The sequence below is a fragment of the Mustela putorius genome, unplaced genomic scaffold (assembly GCF_011764305.1).
Source record: "Mustela putorius furo isolate JIRA1106 unplaced genomic scaffold, ASM1176430v1.1 tig00000139_pilon_pilon_pilon, whole genome shotgun sequence".
Taxonomy (NCBI): domain Eukaryota; kingdom Metazoa; phylum Chordata; class Mammalia; order Carnivora; family Mustelidae; genus Mustela; species Mustela putorius.
In genome coordinates, this window is record NW_025421293.1 from 8757420 (window position 1) to 8780150 (window position 22731).

The following is a 22731-nucleotide window of genomic DNA, read 5'->3' on the forward strand; positions in this document are numbered from 1 at the left end:
GACAAGAATAAAATAAAAAAATCCAAGGACGGAAACGTATAGTTCCCTGAAATAGGCAAGTATATTGTTTGCTGAAAGTCTCAATGCATGTTTCTTGAGATAGCAAAGTGGTGGTTGTTCAAGTTGGGTACCAAAATGGATCTATGCACGCCTCCCAATCCTAACCACTCCCACTTAAAGAAAAAACTGATTTCCCTTCCACCCACGTTCTGGTCCCATCAGATTATTCTTGATGTCCTCCTTAGGACACTTACAGCTCCACTCCCCAGGCTTTGTTCTGGGCGCAACCTCCTCAGGTAGGAGGGTCGGGAATTGCTCCAGCAGCTAGGGCTGCAGCTACAGGATCTGCTCCCTTCTAGCATCTTCGGTAAGAGCCACTCTCGCAGATCACCCCGAGGTGGCTTAAAGCATCCCATACCCACAGACCTGTCGAGAGCTGAACAACCTAAGACACTGGTGGGAAGTCTCCTGTCCGGGTAGGATCATCTAACCCTAGATTCTTTACCCTGATTTAACTGTCAGTAGCCTTATCTGCGCTGGGTGTGTCCCACGCTCTAGAATGAGCTGCTTTGACGTGGTGTTGGTCTCCTGGGCTTGGAAAGAAAGAGAGAAATCAAGGTGACAGGGTGAACAGCCCCCCTCCCCACTAGCTCGTGCGGGCTAAACACTCCCTCTCCGGCTCGCCTCTCCGAACACTGGCTCTTCAATGTATCCAGCTCCTCCAACACCAGAATATGTGGGCTTCACGGGGGCAAGTCGAGAATCCTGCCTTTCCAAGAACTCAACTAGCCCTTGCGGTTGGAGACCGAGAACGAAGTCCGGAGGTCTTGGAGACCGAGAACGAAGTCCGGAGGTCTTGCAGACCGAAGAACGAATGAAAAGAACGGACTTGGGGGAGAGCAAGCTTAACAGGCCCAGCGCCTTCCTCGTCCCCCACTCCAGGCCCAGCTGCACAAACCCCTCTGGTCCTCCGAGCCCTGGGGCTGCCGCACGCCCAGAATGCCCGACCGCCGGGCTGCAGCTCGCCGAGGAAGTCAGAACTCAAGTCTCCCCGCGCCGCAAGCGAACGCGGACCTCACCTCTCCGGCGTGAAGGGCCGCGCAGCCTCACGGGCGCCTCCCGGCTTGGCTCCTCCAGCGACGGCTGGCGAGGGCTCCTCGCGTCCTCTCTAGGCGTTCGGGAGCGAGCTCCGCAGCTCTATCGTCCGCCCGAGGCGCGGCGCGCGTCCCGTCGTGCCCCGCGGCCAGGCCCGGACCGCCCCGGCGCGCCCTCGCGTCGCGGAAATCCTGCGGCGGCCGTGCTCGCGCTCAGAACCTGCAGCGCGCGCATGAGGAAGAGCCGCCGCCCCACCGGCGCGCGCCCGACCGGGGTCCCGAGCCCCCAGGGGAGCCGCCGCTCTTTCCCCAACCAGCCGCCCGCGGAGAGTCGGCCGCGCCCGCGCCCGCGCCCGCGCCTCGCCGCGACTCCGACCCCGACCCCGACCCCGACCCCGACGCAGAGAAGCGGCATGGAAGCCGAGGACCTGCAGGAAGACCTGACCTGCTCCATCTGCCTGGACTATTTCGAGGACCCGGTGTCCATCGAGTGCGGCCACAACTTCTGTCGCGGCTGCCTGCTCCGCAGCTGGGGGCCAGGCGGCGGCTCGTTCCCCTGCCCCGAGTGCCGCCAGCCGTCGCCGTTCTCCTCGCTACGGCCCAACTGGGCCCTGGCCCGGCTGATCGAGAGGACGCGGCGCCAGCGCCAGGGCCCAGTGCCCCCCGGCCAGTGCAGCCGCCACTGGGAAGCGCTGCGGCTCTTCTGCGAGGACGACCAGCGGCCCGTGTGCTTGGTGTGCAGGGAGTCCCAGGAGCACCAGGGGCACACCATGGCGCCCATCGACGAGGCCTCCTGCAGCTACCGGGTGAGCGGGCCGTAGCGGGGCTGCAGCTCTTCCCGGGGAGGCTTACCGTTGACCTCATGCTCATCCAAGCACCCGCGAGGTGGCTGCTGTTCCCCTTGAGAGTACAGCCCCCACCCTGCCTACCAGGTGCAAAGAAGCTAAGATCCTCATCGCATAGATCCTCAGAGCGGGGCTTAAAACTGGGATGGGGAGGGTCTGCATAGAATTTTCAAGATACGGGCTCCCGGCAGCTCCTAGTTTAATAAGACAGCCACACCGATAGGGTGTATGCCCGTGCTGTCCGATAGAAACAGGATGCAAGCCACGTATGTAATAAAACTTTCCTAGTGGTACAAAGAAACAGGTGTTGCTAATAGCTATGAAAAGTTATCAGTGAGATATTTTACTTTGGTTTTTCATAATAGGCCATTGAAATCTGTGTTTACATGCATGGCACGTGTCAGTTGGGACCATCCACATTTGGGGTGCTCACCTGGCTAAGGGGGGCTGTTTTGCACCGTGCAGGTGTATACCTACAGGTGTAACAGACAGCTGATGATTTGGGAAATGTCAGGCATGGAGGGATGAAGCTGGGATTTGTTCCCAGCTTCCTCCATCAGTTGGGGAAAATCACGTAATGTTTGAATTTGGAGATTATCTGTGCTACCTATTTTATGGGTTAAGGAGTTTCCGTTGCATAAATCAGTTTATGTATTCTGCTCCAGCCCCACTGTCTTCTTGCTTTTGTTTCAAGCCTGTTCTTTCTCTATCCCGACCTTCCATCCTTTACATCTTTTTAGCTTTGAGCTTGAAGACCTTCCTTGATCATCCTTTCCAGAGTAGTCCTACCCCCTTCTATGGTGTAACGCCAGTGGTCTCCAACAGAATTGGTTTCTAGTAAGTACTGGCTGAATACACGGGTTTAATGATACAAGTTAAAGTGTTTTATAAACTATAAAATGCTGTACAGTTATTTTTTTAAAAGGATTTTTAAAAAAGATTTTATTTTTTTATTTTTTTTGACAGATATAGATCACAAGTAGGCGGAGAGGCAGGCAGAGAGAGAGAGAGGAGGAAGCAGGCCCCCTGCTGAGCAGAGAGCCCGAGGCTGAGCCACCCAGGCGCCCCATGCTGCACAGTTTTATCAATTGTGCAAAGTGGCACAATATGCAAAGTGGCAGTACAAAGTGTACGTCCACTCAGTACCTTTGTACTGTCTAGGTACTAGGTACTAGGCATTGTTCTAGGATCTGGACATAAACGGATAAGAAAGAGCCCTTGTCTTGAAGGGGACACAGCACGCAGACCAAAAATTTCAGTATGTGAGTGGATTATCCAAGTTTGTATGAAGGACATGGCTTCCTCAGTGAGGAGTCAGTGGGGAGTCAGAAATGGTTTCACCGAGCTGAATGTGAACTCACTCTTGAAGGGTGAGTACAGTAGGTAGGGAGGGGATATTCAGGCCAAGGGAACAGTATATTCCTCGGTATGGTGGCTTAAAATGGCATGTGATAATTGTGCGAAGACTGGAAGTTGCTCAGTTCTTCTGGAATGTAGGGGGAGGAAGAGCGCTGGGAATTAGTGTTGAAGAACTGCTTGGTGTTGCCCTCCTGCCACCTTGTGGCAGTTTCTGTTATTGCAGGGAACGAGTTTTCTAATGTCCCTAGAATGCCCGGTTTTATTCATGGGTCCTAGTCAGATTCCAACTGTGGCAGGATTCCAAAAGACTTAGGTAGAGTCTTGGACTAGAACCAACGATATGGGATATTTCATGCATACTGGAATTGTTAAGGGCTTTTAAAAAATTGAGAAATTCTATTTAAAAGATGATTGTTTTTTCATTATTAAGTAAAAGTGAAAACTTGAAAAGAAATCTTGGTGCCATTCAAAACAGCTCTCTGATCAATACATCAGATTTGACAGTGATCACAAAGTAACAGTTATATCATTGATAAAGGAATAAAATTACTGGAAATAGCTTCTGAAGTAGCAGGATTATATACCTATTTAAGTTAACAATTAAGGGTAATAAATGGATTACATGTTAGACGACACTGTATTAGAAAGAAATCTGCACAGGTGATTTGGTGATGCACAACCTAATTTCATCCCTCCCCCCCTCATTTTAATATGCAGTTTCCAAGCAATCATAAATTTTATAACACCAGTAGACCCTCATCTAGATTCTGCCATTAGCATTTTACACTGTGTATTGCCTACCTATCCATCTTTTCTCTGTGTCCATCAATTCTTACTTCCTTTTGAGACATTTAAGTTTTTTTTTTTTTTTTTAAGATTTAATTTTTTATTTGACAGATCACAAGGAGGTGGAGAGGCAGGCAGAGAGAGGGAGAGGAGGAAGCAGGCTCCCCGCTGAGCAGAGAGCCCGATGTGGAGCTCGATCCCAGGACGCTGGGATCATGACCTGAGCCACCCAGGCACCCCAGAGGCATTTAAAGTTAATTGCAGACTTCCTCCTACATTTTCACTTGCATACATTAATCACACTTAACATGTGTTTGTGGTATTTTTTGAAGTTACATTTAATACAATTAAATATGCACATCTTTAGTGCACATTTGCTGAGCTTGGACAAATGCATATCCCTGGGCACCCCAAATCCTTCTCAAGATAAGCAACATTCCCAGGGCTCCTGATGGGTTCAGTCGGTGGAGCCCGTGTTTCTTGATCTCGGATTTGCAAGTTCAAGCCCCAGACTGGGTGTGGAGATTACTTAAAAGTAAAATCTTAAAAAAAAAAAAAAAGGTAACAGTATCATCACCCCAGAAGCTCTGTCACCCACTTCTCAGTTAATCTCTCCCCCTCCCTCAACCCTACCACTGTTCTAATTTTTTTTCTACCGAACATGACTTTTGCCTGTTCTGGAACTTCACATAAATGGAATCTTATAGTCTGTACTTCTCTCTACAGGCTCCTTTTGCTCAGTGTATCTTGGGATTCACCCATTTTGTGTGCATCAGTAGCCTGTTTCTTTTTACTGCTGCATCGTATTCTTTTCTGTGACCGTAGCGCAGTTTACGCATCTTTCTCTCCCTGCGTACCTAAGCTGTGTCTAGTTTTTGGCTCTTAGGAATAGAACTGATGTATCTCATACAGGTCTTTTTGTGGACGCACACCTAGTAGTAGAACCGCTGGGCCTGGGATTGATGTGTCTTTAGTCTGATGCCAGACCTATGCCTAGAGCTGCTGTTGCCCTTGACATGGCCACCCGAGTCCTGTGAGAGCCCTGGGTGCACCACAGCCTCGCCAGCTTTGGAGCCGTCGCTCTTTCCAGTGACCTCACTTTGTTTTAGCCTTTGTTTTTTGAAAATGATCAGAAGACAAGTGATACATACTAGTTTTCATGCTTTTCCTAGGGAAGAATTAAAAAAAACCTTGTCATGCTTATTTCTGAGTTCTGTTCATTTCTTTTTCTTTTAGCTTTTTATTTTGACACGCATTCACTCTTCAGGAAGCTGCCCTAGGCCACTCTGCGGCCTTTGGCAGTCTTTGCCAGATTTTATTTACATTTTCTATTGCTTTGGTGTCGAAGAAGCCATCCTTTTTTGGTTTTTCACTGGCCACCACTCAGCTTCTTGGCAGGATTTTCATCCTCTACACCTCCTTTAAATGCAGTTGTTCCCAGTTCCAGCCTGGACCCCCTTCTTGATAGACTCTTACTGGGGGATTTTACTTACACCCTGGCTTCAGCTGCTGCCGGTGCTCTACCCCCGCAATCTGCTTCTGCAGCTCAGGTCTCTCTCTCTCTCTCTCTTAAGATTTTATTTATTCATTTGACAGACAGAGATCACAAGTAGGCAGAGAGGCAGCAGAGAGAGAGGAGGAAGCAGGCTCCCTGCTAAGCAGAGAGCCCAATGTGGGGCTCGATCCCAGGACCTTGGGATCATGACTTGAACCGAAGGCAGAGGCTTTAACCCACTGAGCCACCCAGGCACCCCCCCCTTTTTAAAAAGATTTTATTTATTTGAGAGAGAGAGCATATGAGGGTAGGGGGAGAGGCAGAGGGAGAGGGAGAAGCAGACTCCTCCTCTGAGCAGGGAGCCTGACGTGGGCTTAATTCTAGGACCTTGGGATCATGACCTGAGCCCAAGGCAGACGCTTAACCGGCTAAGCCACCCCGGTGCCCTGTGGAGCTCTTTCTTGACCCTTAGCTGCTAACTAACTGTACCCATTGGCATATCCCCCACACAGCTCAAACTCAAATTTTCAAGTCAAATATGATTTCCCACCTTTAATTTCATTTACATACCGCTCATTTCCCTGTATTTCCTAATTTGGTAAATAGCTTACAGTCCTTCCTTCTAGTTGTCAAGCCAGAAACCACAGGCTAAATCTGGACTCCTTCCTCCTGTAGACATCTGGTTACCAGTTCCTGTTGGTTTTCCTTTTTTTTTTTTTTTAAGATTTTATTTATTTATTTGACAGAGAGAGAGAGAGATCACAAGTAGGCAGAGAGGCAGGCAGAGGGAGAGAGGAGAAGCAGGTTCCCTGCTGAGCAGAGATCCCCGATGTGGGGCTCGATCTCAGGACCCTGAGACCACGATCGAGCTGAAGGCAGAGGCTTAACCCACTGAGCCACCCAGGTGTGCCCTGCCCCCCTTTTAAAAAGATTTTACTTATTTATTTGAGAGAGAGTGAGAGCATGAGGGGTTGGAGGATGGGCAGCAGAGGGAGAAGCCGACTGCCCGCTGAGCGGGGAGCCCAAGGCAGGGCTTGATCCCTGTTTCGGAACTCCGGGATCATGACCTGAACTGAAGGCAGATGCCAAACCCACTGAGCCACCCGGGCCCCCCACCTGCCCGTTTTCCTCTTGTGTGTACACCTCTAACCTGCCTGCTGCTGTCTGAGGTCACGTTTGACCTTCTGCTACCAGGTGCTTCCCCTCCACAGACCACCCTGTTAATGCCGATTGACTCCTTTTATTTTTTTAACAGGTCATTCAGGTATAAATGTATGTATTTATAAAGATTTTATTTATTTATTTGACAGAGGCAGCACAAGCAGGGGGAGCAGCAGGCAGAGGGAGAAGCAGGCTCCCCAGTGAGCAAGGAGCCTGTTATGGGACTTGATCCCTAGAACCTGGGATCATGACCTGAGCCAAAAGTAGCGGCTTAACCAACTGAGCCACCCAGGCACCCCATCATTCAGGTTTTTAAGTTACAAAATGGTACATGCCTCATGTAGAAAATCAAGCAAAACAGAAATTTATGAAATTTTTAGTCCCCTTGCCCCAATTTCCAAGACATTTCTCTTCCACAGAAATAACCAGTGTTAATAATACTTAGGTATGTATTCTTCTAGCCTTTCCTCCTATTTAAATACTAACATACACCCAGGGGTACCTGGGTGGCTCAGTTGATTGAGCATCGGCTCTTGATTTCATTTCAAGTCCTGGTCTCGGGGTGATGGGATTGGGCCTGGTGGAGGGCTCCACGCTCAGCGGGGCATCCGCCTGCCGTGCTCGCTCTCTGCTCCCTGCCCTGCTCAGGCATTACCACTCTCTCTCTCTAAAGTAAATAAAACACACATAAATACATTCATATTTTTTCTTTTCAAAACAAAGTTATACAATACTATTGTCTAACAGCTTAGTTTTTTTTAACTTAACGATGTCAGTATATCGAGAGCTACCTGAGATTGGCATTAGAGTAGCAAAACACCATAATTTATTTAATAATTCCCCGTTGATGGATAATGAACCATGCTGCAGAGAACAGTACTATACCTATTAACACGTATTATTTTTGCCAGTGCTTCATCGCGCAGGTTATTGGAAGTAGGCTTATGCATTTTAAATGATTCTCAGTCCTTTCGGTTACCCTTCACAAAGATGGCACCTTTCTTTTGTTTGTTTTTGGTCTTTTTCTTGCATGAGAATTGATTAATTAATTAATTTTTAAAAAATTACTAATGGTGTACTAGATGTTGGCCAATTGAACGGACGATGGCACCTTTTTACAAAAATCTGTCACCACTGCAGTATCAGAGGCTTCCCTTGCCGATATTAGGTATTTATTAATCCTTTATTTAATAGTTTTCATTTTTTTCCAACCCAATAGGCAGACTCTGTATAGTGACTCTTATAGTGTTGTGAAGGTTTCAGCCCGGAATACTTTTTATGCCTCGGTCTGTAGCTGTCCTGAACATTTTCTCCATCTTGTTCCCTGTTTGGATTAGGTAGTGGCTTTTAGCTTTTGAACAGGCAGGGTGCTGGCGGAGAGGGGGAATTCTCTGATAAGCGTTTCTGCCACAGGAAAAGCTGCTTAAGGCTCAGTGCAGTCTGAAGGACAAGATGAAGAAAGCCATGTACTTTCAGGACATCGAGGTGAAGAATGCCACCGCGTGGAAGGTAACAGCAGAAGCCGAGGGGGCAGTGCTTGCCCCGGAGGCCCCTTGGTGGTGTTGGGAAGAGTTGTCAGGCTCCTTGCCGATGAGGTGACAGAACAGGTGACAGGCTCTCTACTGACCTGTGGTTTCGGGGGATGGGACTTTCACATGCTTTATCCCCACGTCTCTAAGCTAGTGCCCCTCTGCTTCCCACTTTCTCCTAACTATATTCCTAGGTCGTTGCTGGTTTGGGCCCACAGCATCATGGAGAGTAAACGCGCTTTGCTTTGAGAGAGACTCATTTAGTTGGGAGGCGCGATGCGCTCTGCTGCACATTGAAAGGTTTAACAACACTAAACTGTCGGTGTCCTGGAGGCTGAACTAAATACTGAATGTGAAAGTGTATTCTAGCTCAAAGGGCATACGCACGAGGCGTTGCCATCAGTGGGAGAGCCTCCCCTGTTAGGAAACACGAACTCATACTCTACAGGCTAGTGCAGAGATGCCACGTCCTAGAACTAGATGAACAGAAGTCTGGGGGGTGTGGGCTGGGCTGGGGCTCTCTGGGGGCGGAGATCAGGATGGGAGCCCCATGGGCTGTGTCGTGCGCTCGGCGAGTCCGGGCCAGGGCTGAGCGCATCTCCTGTGGCTGTAGGAGAAGATGAAGAACCAGCGGGTGAGACTGAGCGCCGATTTCGCAAAGCTGCACCTCTTTCTGGAGGAAGAAGAGCAGCTGTTTCTTCAGAGACTGAGCGAAGAAGAAGAAGAGACGACGAAGAAGCAGAATGAGAACACGTTAAAGCTCCATCAGAAAATCACGTCCCTGAAGCAGCTCATCTCGGAGGTCAGGGAGAAGAGCGAGAGCTCGACCCTGGAGCTGCTCCAGGTGAGGCCGGGGGGGGGGGGGGGGGGGGGGGGGGGGCGGTTCCGAGCGGCGCTCCCGGGGCTCCGCTGGTCTTCAGAGCTATGGGCCTTTCCTCGGGAGTGGGTGTCGGAGAAGAAATGTTTTCTCTCCTTTGGTGATTATGTTGCTACTATCATCAAAGAACCAAAGATTCACCTTTCAAGGGTAATGACTGTGAAAGTCAGGTGTGCTGAGCTCAGGTATTATGAGACACCAGGGTTCACTGGGGCCCACGGTTTGTCTAGGATCTGAAGCGCATCTGAGACTTTTCCATTCATCGTATTTGTCCATTTGTAATTCTTGGTTAGAGTAGCAAAACAAAGCACACCTAAAAATCACAAAGTAGATAACTGTCTGGACAGTTTTTAAGATACATTTATCTTTTTTTACTAATTTATTATTATTTTTTGAAGATTTTATTTATTTATTAGAGAGTATAAGCAGGCAGAGTGGCAGGCAGAGGGAGAGAAGAAGCAGGCTCCCCACTGAGCAGGGAGCCCGGCAAAGGGCTGGATCTCAGGATCCCGGGATCATGACCTGAGCTGAAGGCAGACGCTTAACTGACTGTGCCACCCAGGCGCCCTCTAACTAATTTTTAATCATTATGATCATAACTTGATAAGAACTTTGCTCTTAGTCCCAGATTTTGATTGATAACATTCATTTAAATAATTTCTAATATCTAGCAACTTAGGAGGGTCTGGCTGGGTCAGTTAGCAGAGCATGTGGTCTTGATCCTAGGGTTGAGAGTTCAAGCCCCACATTGGGCATGGAGCCTCCTAAAGAAAAAAAAGTTAAAAAAAAAAGTAATTCATTAGTCCTTAGATTTGGGACTTCTAGGCCACTTTATTAGCAGTAAGTCTTTTACCTTTGTATCCTCATCAGGTAAATGTCCTTCTAGCTCTTTCCATTTTCGGGTAGGATCTAACATTTGTAACGGTCTCTTTTTTCCTGCTGGGTTGATTCGCCTTTGGTCTTAGAGCCCTCAGAACCTCTCTTTCTTCCATATGTGACCGAAGAGGAAAGAACTATTGAAGGGGTCCTTCAATCTGTGATTACATTTAAAAAAAAAAAAAGATTTTATTTATTTATCAGAGAAAGAGAGAGAAAGGGCCCAAGGGGCTCGATCCCAGGACTCTGGTATCAGGACCCGAGCTGAAGGCAGAGGCTTTTTCTGCATCAATTGAGAGGACCATGTATGTGGCTCTTCTCTCTTCCCTTATCGATTTGTTCTATCACATTGATTGATTTGCGAATGTTGAACCATCCTTGTAGCCCAGGGATGAATCCCACGTGATCATGGTGGATAATCTTTTTAATGTGCTGTTGGATCCTGTTTGCTAGGATCTTGTTGAGAATCTTGGCATCCATATTCATCAGTGATATTGGTCTGAAATTCTCCTTTTTGGTGGGGTCTTTGCCTGGTTTGGGGATCAGGGTAAGGCTGGCTTCATAAAAAGAGTCTGGAAGTTTTCCTTCCGCTTCAATTTTTTGAAACAGCTTCAGGAGAATAGGTGTTATTTCTTCTTTAGAAAGTTTGGTAGAATTCCCCAAGGAATCCGTCAGGTCCTGGGCTCTTGTTTTTTGGGAGGTTTTTGATCACTGCTTCAATCTTAACCCATTGAGCCACCCAGGTGCTCCACTTTCTACCTTTTTTGCTTATCAAGAGACAACATTCTCTTCTACCTTTAAGGAAGAGAGACATAGGAACCCACTCACCAGTTACTTTCAGCAGGAGGTTGCTAGCGGGATGTTATATGCCATCTAAGTGTAATAATTTATAAGAATTGTCTGGAACTTTCTCAACGTGCTTGAACCTTGAAGTTCTGGTTACATATCCAAATGTGTACTTTAGCAGAATCTTTGAAATAACACATTTAAATAGTTTTTTCAATATAGATTTAATATCTGCTCAGAATCTGAAACCTCAAAGGTGCACATGAACCAGAAGGCTTACAAAAAACGTCTATCAGCCAAAATAAGGGCAAGGGTAGGGAAATGTTTCACGAACATAGAACTGGATCATAGTATCTCAGGGCCTAAGAGAACTTATTTTACTGATGTGTTCACCCATCCATTTTTTCCTTTATTCCTTCATTTTTAGCCTTTAAGTCACTTCCATTCTTGTAACTATAGACACATTAAAAAAAAAAAAGAACTATAGGAACATCAAAAAAATACCGTTGTTCCTAAATTTTACCTCTTACTTGAATGTGTTCTTGCACAATACTACAGTATTGCTTTGGTTTATGTGTTTTTAATTTATTCATTGATTTAATCTTACTGCATTCTTCCCCTTGCTTTTTTCCTTAGGCACTGTGTCTTTAAGATCCATTTCTATTGCCGTATGTACCTTGGACCCATGTGTCCATCCACCACATTTTGCCATTCCTTCCTCCAGTGATGGAAATCCAGGTTCTTCTAACACCATTACCACTACCATTAATGCTTCAATGACATCATTAACATCTGCTCTTCCAATTTTTATGATTCTTATTTTCTTTTTTTAAAAAAGATTTTATTTATTAGAGATCAAAAGTAGGCAGAGAGGCAGACAGAGAGAGAGGGGGAAGCAGGCTCCCTGCTGAGCAGAAAGCCTGATGCAGGGCTCGATCCCAGGACCCTGGGATCATGACTCGAGCTGAACACAGAAGCTTAACCCACTGAACCACCCAGGTGCCCCTATAATTGTTATTTTCTTAATTAGTTCTTGGGGTTGCTCTTTAGCTCTGGTTCTTTCTCAGCCTCCAGAACTGGCATGCTTAGCCCATCTACACTGACCCTTTCTTTTGCTGGTAAATGTTTTTAAGCTTTACTTTCCCCTGTAAGTATTACTGTGTCCACGGATTCAGATGGCATCATTTTTAATACAGTGCAATACAATAAATCATAAACTTGACAGATTATCACCAAGGGACCCATCTATGGAAACACCAGCCAAATGAAGTGATAGGACGAGTAGCTTGGGCCAGGGTGCTAGACACCCCCCGCATGGCTCCATCAACACCCCTTCCCTTTTCTGTGAGGCTGCTCTTCCTCTGGACTTCTCATGCAGTTTTGTCTTGCCTGTTTTTGAACAAGAGTCTTCAGTACGTGCTGCTTTTTCCTGACATCATGTTGTGTGACTAACCCATGTCACTGTAGATGGTTGTTTGTCCATCACTGCGGAGCACTTTGCAGCCTGGAGAGATCTTGTGCTCCCCACGGGCAGTGTTGGAGACATTTTTGGTTGTCACAGCTCGGGGGCGGCTTTTACTGTCACAGAAAAGCAGTTAGGAACGTGGTCCACCTTTCTGTCTGTTGTGTGTCTGTGAAAGCAGTTCCTGGTCAGAGGGCGGATGTTGGTTCATGTCCCAAACCATTTCCCAAAGTGCTTGCACCAGTTGCCATGGTTCCTGGCAGTGAGAGAGAGAGAGAGCCCGTGGCCCTGTCCGCTTGGCCCTACTTCTCATTGTCAGGTCTTCTATGTCAGCCGTCCCAGATGCAGCAGCATGTTAGCTCAGGCCCTCAGTCAGCACCCCTGCGCCCCGCTCCAACGGTAGCTGCGTTCCCCTACTGACCAATGAGTTTGAGTACCTTTTCATGTGGCGATTAACCATTTTGATACTTCTTTTTTCTAAGGCTTTCTTAAGGTATCATGTACATATCTTATAATTCACCCATTTGAGGTGTACTTTTTTGTAGCTAAGTAAGTGATTTTACCAAGTTGTGGAAGTCTTGGTTGTGGAACTGGGCTTACCAAAGTCCAGTTCTAAAACATTTCCATCTCCCCAATAAGACCACATGGTGCTTGTTTATAGCTGATCTCTGTTGCTGCTTCCAGCCTCAGACAGTCTGGTTTCTGACTCTAGATTTCCTTTTCTAAGTATTTCTGTAGATAGAGTCATACAGTCTGTGATCTTTTGTGTATGGAATCTTTCATTTATACTGTTTCTGAGGCTCATTCATGTTGTAGCATTCGTTAGTATTGTATTTATATTCCTTTTTTTATTCCCGAATAGTATTTCACTATAAAATATGTCACATTTTGTGGATTGGCTCATGAACTGATGCACATTTGGGTTTTTCCACCTTTTGGCTATAATGGATGATGCTGATGTGAACAGTCGCCCGCCCCTCTTTGTCTGGACATACACTTTCGTTTCTCTTGGGTGGATGGTAGGAGCGGAATTGCCAGGCTGTATCGTATATTTAATTTGTTAGAAACTACCAAACTATTTTCCGAAGAGGCTGACCATTTTGTATCCTCACCACATTCTCACCAACACTTGTTACTGTCTGTGGGTGAAAGAGAATGGATGGAGAAGTAGGCAAAAAGCCAGGAGAGAATTCGTGTCGAAGTGCCAAAGGAAGAGGAGTAGGGTTTCAAGAAAGGGATTGGTTACCATTGTTGAACAGCGCAGAGGGGTCCTGCGAGGAAAAAGACACTGTGTGTTCAGTCCATTGGGTTTGGCAGCATGAGATCACCCGTGACATTAGCAAACGCGACTGATGTAAAACACCTGCTCACAAAATTGAGTATCAGATCTTGGGAGGAGGAGACGTAACTTGCTTATGTTTTTCTTCTCTTCACAGAATCCAAAAGATCTGTTGACCAGGTATGAGCTGCTGCTTTTTCACGGGGTCCTGAGTGGAGGGGAGACAGGCCTGGGCTCCAGAGAGCAGTCTGGGCACACCTGAGAGTCGGTGGAGGAGGAATTTCCACCGCTCGCTTTCGCAAGGGGGAATGGGCACGTGGTGGTCTAAGCTTGGGCTTGGAGCTCTCAGTGGGAGTTGGGGGCCTTGGCTGCCCGAGTTGTCTCCGAAAAAGCGTAGCCTTCTCTGCTTTCCTTAGGAGTGAGAACCAGGATGTGGACTATTCCCCTGAAGTTTTAATGGTGAAGAATGTGTGCCAGATTCCAATGATGAAGGAAATGCTGAAGCGATTGCAAGGTAAGCAAGCTTGCATCTCCCAGAAATCTTTAATATAAGAGAATAAGCACTGAGAAGAGTCTAGAAAAGAAAGAAGAAATAGAACATAGGGCCAGCAGGAGGGTCAGGAAAAATGATGATAACTAGAATACCTGGCTATATGCTTCATTCAGGAAACATTCACTTAAGGTAAACCATGCATTATTAGCTGCTAGCGATACAGAAAGAAAAAGACCTATTCTAAGAATGTAAGTAAACTGGAGAGAGAGACTCCTATCATTTGCCGTAACATAGTGGGATTTCCTGTTTTTCATGGTACGAGTAAGATACCATGGGAGGTCAGAGAAAGAGCTCTGTTGGGGATGAAGTAGGGAAGTTTTCACACAAAGGTGACATCGTTCTGGGATTTGAGGGACGAATAGGAGTTTGCCAAGTGGAAAATGGAGGTATACTCGTGTAAGCAGAGGGAGCAGCAAGAGCTAAGCTGTGGAGAGAACGGAGGAAGGGTATCCGAAGTGACTAAACTGTAAGGTACGTTGTGGGGAAAGGCAGGAACTGAGGTGGATACGGTGAGTGTAGGAAAGTCTGAAGATAAGGTGACTGGATCTCCGGGGACATGCTGAGGCTTGTCGGTGTTGTAAACACGACACAGGCAGTTCTCTCGTGCGCATCACTGATGAGGAACCCTGTGGTGGTAGCTGTCTACTAAGATGAAGTAATGGGGCCCGGATTTCCGCTTCGGCCTGAAACTTAACTAGCTGCACAAACTAAAGCAAGACAGACACAGCACCTGAAGTAACTGTTTTCCCGACCCTGGATGTCAGGCAGGCAGTACAGGACAAGGAAAGGCAAAACAGATGAGGTGAGCTCTGGGATGGCTCCAGCCTCCAGCCTGACGGGCTTCCGGGCCATCGCAGGGGGCGGGGGGGGTCGTGGAGGCGCAGCCAGGTGGAGGAGTGGGTTGAGCCCAGGGAGGACAGAGCTGGGAGAGCTTGGAGAGCACTGGCCAGAGTACTGGCGAGGAGAGAGCCATCCCGGGGGCGGTGATCTACAGAGGTGGCCCCTGAGTATTTAGCAGAATACTGACCAGCAGATGCTTGTGAAAAACCACCTTAGGCTGAGGAAGGACGTTTCCGAAATGATTAGAAGGAACAGTTCCTAGTGCTCCCACAGAGCCCAAACAATGTCCGGTCCTAGCAGCCTGACTAGAAAACTCCTAATTCCTGGGAAAATATTGCCTCATTAGTGGACCCACCTTATAAATCATAACACCAGCTCTGAAAGGATCAAATTATTTCCAGGTAACTGCATCCCAGGACAAAGCTCAAGAAGATTTTATTATTTTTATTTTTTATTTTTTAAAGATTTTATTTATTTATTTGACAGAGAGAGAGATCACAAGTAGGCAGAGAGGCAGGCAGAAAAAGAGGGGAAAGCAGGCTCCCTGCTGAGCAGAGAGCCCGATGCGGGGCTCGATCCCAGGACACTGAGATCATGACCTGAGCCTAAGGCAAAGGCTTAACCCACTGAGCCACCCAGGTGCCCCTCAAGAAGATTTTTAAAAATGAGTACCTGATGTCTGAGATCGTCACAATGTCTGAAATCCAGTCAAAGATGACCAGGCATGCAAAAGGGTCGGAAAGTATGACACATGATGAGAATAATAGATTGAAATTGACCCAGGATTGACCCAGATGTTAGAATAAGCACAGAAGGACTTTAATCAGCTATCCTATAAGAGGTATTTGGAGACGTGGAAGATCTAAAAAAAAGTCTCAGATCAAACCTCTGGAGGTAAAACTACAGTGATGGAGAAGAACCCACTGGTTGGGATTAATAGAAAAAAAGATGATTGAATTTGAAGGTGCACCAGTGGAAGGTTCAAAACGAATGCAGAAAAAAACCCTTAAAACGTGAAAAGAGCCTGGGTGAGCTGGAGGACAGTCTCATGCAGGCTTATGGGTGGTAAGTGGGGTCCTTGAGGAGACGGGTAGGATGGGGATGAGACGGGGAAAATATCTGAAGGAATAATGGCCCCAGGGCCCCAGGGTGGCTCATTCAGTTATATCTGAAGGAATAATGGCCCCAGGGCCCCAGGGTGGCTCATTCAGTTATATGGCTGCCTTCAGCTCAGGTCATGATCTCAGGGTCCTGGGATCAAGCCCTATGTCGGGCTCCCTCCTCAGCGGGGAGTCTGCTTTTCTCTCTGCTCCTCCTGGTCCCACTCCTTTTTTTTTTCTCTCTTTCTCTCAAATAAATAAAATCTTAAAAAAAAAAGTCTCCAAATTTTCCAAATTTGGTGAAGACCATAAGTCCACAGATTAAATAAGGTTGATAAGCCCTCAGCACAAGAAATATGAGGGGAACTACACCAAAACCAGGGTAAAGAGAACATTTTTGATGCAAGAAGAGGAAAGGAACATGTTAAATGAAAAAAAAAGATGATGTCCCATTTCTCTGAATTTACCAATCGTATAAGAAATAAATATCCATTCTACATGAACTCTTAACAAAACACTAAAGAGGGAACAATGCCTAATTCAGTCTGCACGGTCTGCATTATCATGATACCCAAATCAGACAGACATTACAAGAGAAAAGGGCTATAGATCAGTGTCCTTCATGGACACAGAAGAATTCTGAAGGTAATTTTAGCAAATTGAACCTAACAACATATTTATAGATAAAGCATCATAACTGAACGGGTTTTACTTTAGAAAAGCAGGTTGATTTAACATTTGAAAAACCAGTGTAATTTATATTAGCAAACTAAAAAAAGGAAACCTATATGATCACTTCAGTAGATGCCGAAAAAGCATTTGTTAAAACCTAATATCCATTCCTGATTTAAAAAATTCTGGGTGTTACTACTGGGTCTTTACCCCAAAGATACAAACGTAGTGATCCGAAGGGGCACGTGCCCCCGAATGTTTATAGCAACAATGTCCACAATAGCCAAACTATGGAAAGAACCTAGATGTCTATCAACAGATGAATGGATAAAGAATATGTGGCCTATATATACAATGGAATACTACGCAGCCATCAAAAGAAATGAAATCTTGCCATTTGTGACGACGTGGATGGAACTAGAGGGTATTATGTTAGCGAAATAGGTCAGTCGGAGAAAGACAACTGTCATATGACCTCCCTGATATGAGGAAGTGGAGATGCCACGTGGGAGGTTTGGGGGGTAGGAAAAGAATAAATGAAACAAGATGGGATCGGGAGGGAGACAAACCACAAGAGACTCTTAATCTCACAAAACAAACAGGGTTGCTGAGGGAAAGGAGGTAGGGAGAGGGTGGTGGGGTTATGGACATTGGGGAGGGTATCTGCTATGGTGAGTGCTGTGAAGTGCGTAAATCTGGCGATTCACAGACCTGTACCCCGGGGCTAATAATACATTATATTTTTATAAAAAAAATTAAAAATTCTGAGTTTATATGCAAATAGTGAATTGTTGGACACTCCATCAGAAACTAATGATGTACTATATGTTGGCTAACTGAACATAATGAAAAAAATACGGCTTGGTAAACTAGAGAGACATGGAGAGTCTGGGAGGAAGAGGTTTGGGAGGCCCGGAGGGAGGTCAGAGAGACCGTTAAAGCGGGGGGTGCTAGAGGTCTGAGTGAAGATGGTGGCAGTGAGATGGAGAAGAGGCAGAGAATCTGAGTGCTGTTTCAGAGGTGGCGTTAATAGGACTTGTGACGAATAACCTGTTCAGGGTCAGAGAGAAATAGGAGTCAGATAACCTTAAGATTTCAAGGGTGTGAGTGTTCGGGTAGAGGTAGCGCCCTTGCTGCTCAGAGAACACAGAGGACAAGAAGATGTCTGCATGGGAAGGGGTAGGAGTCCCAAGAGGATGGAAGGGGACTTTGAATGGTCAGGGGCCCCTTGGAGATGCCCAGTGAACAACTGGAACGAATGAAGAGAAAACTTGTTAATAGTGTCACCTCTGTGTCCCAGTGCAAAGCACCAGCCAGTCCGCCATCTTGGTCTGGTCCTGATTGAGCAAGTCAGAATCTGGTCATGTTTCTCCCAGTTTGATGCTGATTGTGAAGACTCGGGGCCACGAACTAACGAGCTGCCTGTTTTTAGGTCTTAGTCCTTTGGAGAAGAAGGGAATGAAGATTTCACCATGCTAAGGCCACACTGGGGCCTGCCAGGCCCGGCCAAGGATGAGTTGAGAGGCGCTGCGGGGTGGGGGGGTGGGTGTCTCATCGCTAAGAGTTCTTGTCTGGAGATGCACACCACTGAGGCTGGGAAAGGGATGCTTCTGGAGGAGGGCTGCTGGGAAGCTGTCACGTTCTAAATGGCCACTGTCATTTTCTCTGCAGTGGCTGTAAGTGTCGCTGAAGGCACGGCTCATCCCAAGCTCGTCTTCTCCCAGGACGGGCGATTCGTGAAAAATGGAGCATCAGCCAGTTCTTGGCCCTTGATTTCCTCAGCCTGGAGCTACTTTAGCGGATGGAGGAATTCTCAGAAGAACGCACCGTTCGTGGACAGATTTCAGCACTTACCCTGTGTTTTGGGAAAAAACATTTTCACTTCAGGGAAACATTACTGGGAAGTTGAGAGCCGAGATGGCCTGGAGATTGCTGTGGGGGTGTGCCGGGAGGACGTCATGGGGCTCGTCGATGCTTCAGAAATGTGCCCCCATCGGGGCATCTGGGCTCTCTCCTGGGGTTCTGCTGGCTGTCAGCCCCTGACAGGCTCTCCTGGAAGCCCTACCAAGCAGGAGCCCGCTCTTCACCGGGTGGGCGTTTTCCTAGACTTCGGGGCCAGGGACATCTCTTTCTATAGTGCTGTAGATGGCGCACATCTGCACACCTTCTCCTGTCCGGTCTCCCGCCTCCGGCCATTTTTTTGGTTGAGTCCATTAGCGTCTTTAGTCATCCCGGCAGTGACGGGTGGGAAATGAGCCTCTTCTTCCCCTGCCCCAGGAATCTCCCCCTGTACCCCGGCCTGGGGACAGGCATCCCCTGGCCCTCTTCTCTCATTTCCTGGATACTGGCCCAGGGGCACACCCGTCCTGTCCACTCGGATTTCAGTTTCATGTTCTGTTCCGCTCTTTGCGTGAGCTCTGCACACACTGGGATGGCGGACCCCGTCGGCTGCTTTTCCAACAGCCACTGGCTCCATTCCTCACCTTCTCTTCTGGTTCTTCCTGAGGGAACTGTTGGCTGAGCACCGTCCCTGGGCGGCCCCTGGGCGGCAGTGCTGGCCAGTGAGCTGGAATGAGACATTCCAGGTGATTCTGGGGAAAGATTTTCTGTAGCTTTAAAAAAGGTGTTTGAGGAGGCACAGCCCCTCTTCTGATGTTAGCAGCCGTCTAGGAACTGAGGAGAGCACAGTGACAGTGCAGAGGAGGAAGAAATAGGGTCTCTGTTGGCATTTTGGGCTGTTGGAATTTCCTTAATCGGAAACTTACTATGGGAGATGATTGCTCTCTTATCATATAAGGGAATTAAGGTTGTCTTTTGGTATAGGATTGTCTCACTTTCCCTGAAACTGGACAACTTTGTAGACTCCATTTCTGTTCAGTCATATAATTCTTCTTCTGTCCTGGAAGTACTGATACCGCTTACTTTTCTGGATCAGAAAGTTGAGGACATCTTCCCTTACTCTGCCTGCACGGTTACTCCTCTTCACCTGGCCGTGTCTGTGCCCTCACTATGTTCATTTTGTCACCCGTCTGTCAGATTCTTACATTGTTTATGCAACGAATTAATGTCACACCTAAAATAGGGGGAGGCACTTGCTAAGGGCTCAGACTCAGACTGTGCCGCTGGCCTCTTCGGTAACACTTTCCTGCAGAAGCTTGGTGGGACAGGGAAATTAAAATCCTCTTGTAAGTAGGAAAACAGAATTTTGGAGTAACTTAGTCAAGGTTAGCTGGCGGATGGGAGTGTTGGGCTTAAATCCAGATCTGAGCTAAAACCGTGTGCTCTTTTCCGTGTTTATTTGTAAGCATTTATTGAATACTGATTATAGGTCAGCATTGTCTTTGTTACACATTTTTAATCTATGCACTTTCCCCCATTTTACCTTCTTTAGATTATAAGCCCTCAGCAGATTGTAACAGGTGCTGGGTAATTATTTTAAAAATAATGGTGGGCGTCTAGGTGGCTCAGTTTTTAAGGATCTGCCTTTGGCTCAGGTCATGATCTCGGGGTCCTGGCATTGAGTCCTGCATCGGGCTCCCTGCTTGGCGGGAAGACTGCTTCTCCCTCTCCCACTCCCCCTGCTTGTATTCCCTCTGGCTGTATCTCTGTCTCTGAAATAAATAAAGTCTTAAAAAAAATAAAAGTAAAGATTGTTTCTTTCTGGTTGTAAAAGGCACTTAGAAAATTTGGAACATACAAAAAGTGTGAAGAAGCTGAAAATGATTGATAATCTCACCACTTCTAGCACTGTAATGGATTTCCTCCCAGATTTTCAGTAAATTTTACTGGTAGTGATTGAACTGGGCTTCTCACAAGGGAGAGGGAGAGACCGGGGTGAGGTTACCACAAGCCACCTGAGGCTGCTTGAAGTTGGAGAAAGCAAGGAAGAACCCTTCCCTAGAAGCTTCCAAAGGAGCATGGCCCCACCAACACCTTGATTTTTAGACTTCTAGCCTCTAGAACCGTGAGACAATAACCTTGTGTCATGTCAAGCCACCTGGTTTGTGGTTTGTTACAGAGCCTTAGGAAACCAGTACCCTCGCCCTTCAGGACTTCTTACAGTATCTAGCATACTCATTTCCAGTCCTTGGGAAACCCATCACTACCTTTCTCCTCTGGGGATGTTGAGCCAGGTTGACTGGTTCTATTACAAAGTCTTGCCCTCTGACTTCAGGTGGGCTTTTGAGCTGCTTGGTGAACCAACTTCTTCATTTTTTCATCCCTGGACTTCCTTTCACATCTCTGGTGGCAGTGATTCCAAACCATTTCCTCCTTTCTCAAGGCTTCATGAGCTCACCTTCATATTATGGTGGGGAGGCAAACTTGACTTCCAGTCTTAGGTTTGCAGCTGGGGCTCTAACAAAAAGTCAGATTAATAAGGGAAAGACAGCTTATTAACACACACAGCACACACCATGCAGGAAAAAAACCCCAAATGAAGAGTTACTCAAAGTGGAGGCTTCGAATTCTGACTGACGTAATACTTTTTAACAAAGAACAGTACACTTGCGGAGAAATGGCAGGACACCGGAAAAACAGTCTTAGCCGGCAAAGGATGGCAGAGTTCGGCAAAGTAAATGCAGGTGAGAAAACAGATGGACTAAATGTTTGCAGATTCCTTGTTGGCGTGGTCTCCAGGAAAGGAATTGATTTCCTGCCGTTGGGCAGGAAAGGAGGAGCTTTTCCTGGGTTTGCTGCTCTTAATTGCCTTTAGCTCAAAATGATTGTTATGCCAGAGAGACCGATTTTGGGCCGACGCATTCTGGCTTCCTTCATTATTATTAAAGAACTTGCATCTTTTACTGAGAAAAATACTCTTTCTCTACCTATTTAATAATTTTTTTTTTTCTCCTCTTAGGTGTCTTGATATTGCCCCTCTCAGGTATGGGATGGGAGACAGGTATCATATTTACTAAAAGTGGACTAAACTCTTATGATGCTTCTGACGTACAAACAGGATTGAGAATGAACTCGTAGTAGTTTTCAAACGTTACCTAAGGATTTCTCTGAGTCTTTACCATGTTAATACGTTATGACTTACACAGGATTTCTCAAGCTTACTCACCATGGAAACAAGCCCAGGGAGCAGCAACTGAGACTTCCCAGAAGACAATTTGGCAATGACTATCCTACACTTTCTCCAGATGATCTTGGCCATCTTTCAAACTGCACTTGCACTGTATAAAATTGGTGTTTATTTTTTTGATTTTTTTTGTAATTGTATTTTTTTCAGTGTTCCAAGATTCATTGTTTACGCACCACACCCAGTGCTCCATGCAATACATGCCACACATTTAATGAAGTTATTAATATAGTTGAGTTTAAATCTATCAGCTTGCTGGTTTTAAAACCCTTTTGGTTTTTCTCTATTACTCTTCTAGTGCTTTCTTTTGAGCTGATAAAATATTTAGAATTTTTGTTTTATCTTTTGGGTCTCCTTAGAGCTATACTTCTATTAAAAAAATAAAAGGCTTTAAATTTGATGTTTTGGTCAATTTTTCTTCAACAAGGGTGGCAAGAATACAGAATAAGAAAATTATAGGCTCTTCAATAAGTGGTTTTTGGGAAATTAGACTCTTACACAAAAAAACTTAAAATGGTTTAAAGAATTAGATGTAAGATCTGAAGCTGTAAAACACCTAGAAGAAAACATAGAGGAAAAATCTTGGCCTTCGCAATGATTTCTTAGTTATGACACCAAAAGTACAGGTAGCAAAAGCAAAACAAAACCAAAAACAAACAAAATAACCCCCCCCCCCCAAAACAACAAATTGGATTACGTAGAACTAAAATGTTGCACAGCAAAGCAAATAATCAAAAAATGAAAAGGCAACCTATGGAATGGGAAAAAACACTTGCAAACCATGATCTGATAAATGGTTAGTAACAAAAATATATAAGGAATTTCTATTTTGATGAAGTCCCAAAAGTTTATTTTTGCTTTTGTACCACTCAATACCAAAAATCAAATAACCCTATTAAAAAAGGGCAAAGGGTCTGGGTCTAGACATTTTCCC

General features: G+C 46.3%; 1 protein-coding gene across 2 annotated transcripts; it reads left to right on the plus strand.

The window, feature by feature from the left end:
• The first annotated feature begins 1250 nt into the window (after positions 1 to 1250).
• On the plus strand, positions 1251 to 20264 carry TRIM4 (tripartite motif containing 4). Of its 2 annotated transcripts, none has more exons than XM_045075064.1 (6): positions 1251 to 1900; positions 8154 to 8249; positions 8883 to 9113; positions 13707 to 13729; positions 13966 to 14063; positions 18147 to 18379. In XM_045075064.1, the coding sequence occupies exons 1-6, from the start codon at positions 1328 to 1330 to the stop codon at positions 18191 to 18193; spliced, it is 1068 nt and encodes a 355-aa protein (XP_044930999.1). In that variant the 5' UTR covers positions 1251 to 1327; the 3' UTR covers positions 18194 to 18379. The 2 variants fall into 2 exon arrangements, with proteins under 2 accessions (XP_044930999.1, XP_004781899.1); XM_004781842.3 differs by lacking the exon at positions 18147 to 18379 and adding an exon at positions 18386 to 20264 and having other exon boundaries at positions 1256 to 1900.
• Positions 20265 to 22731: the final 2467 nt, after the last annotated feature.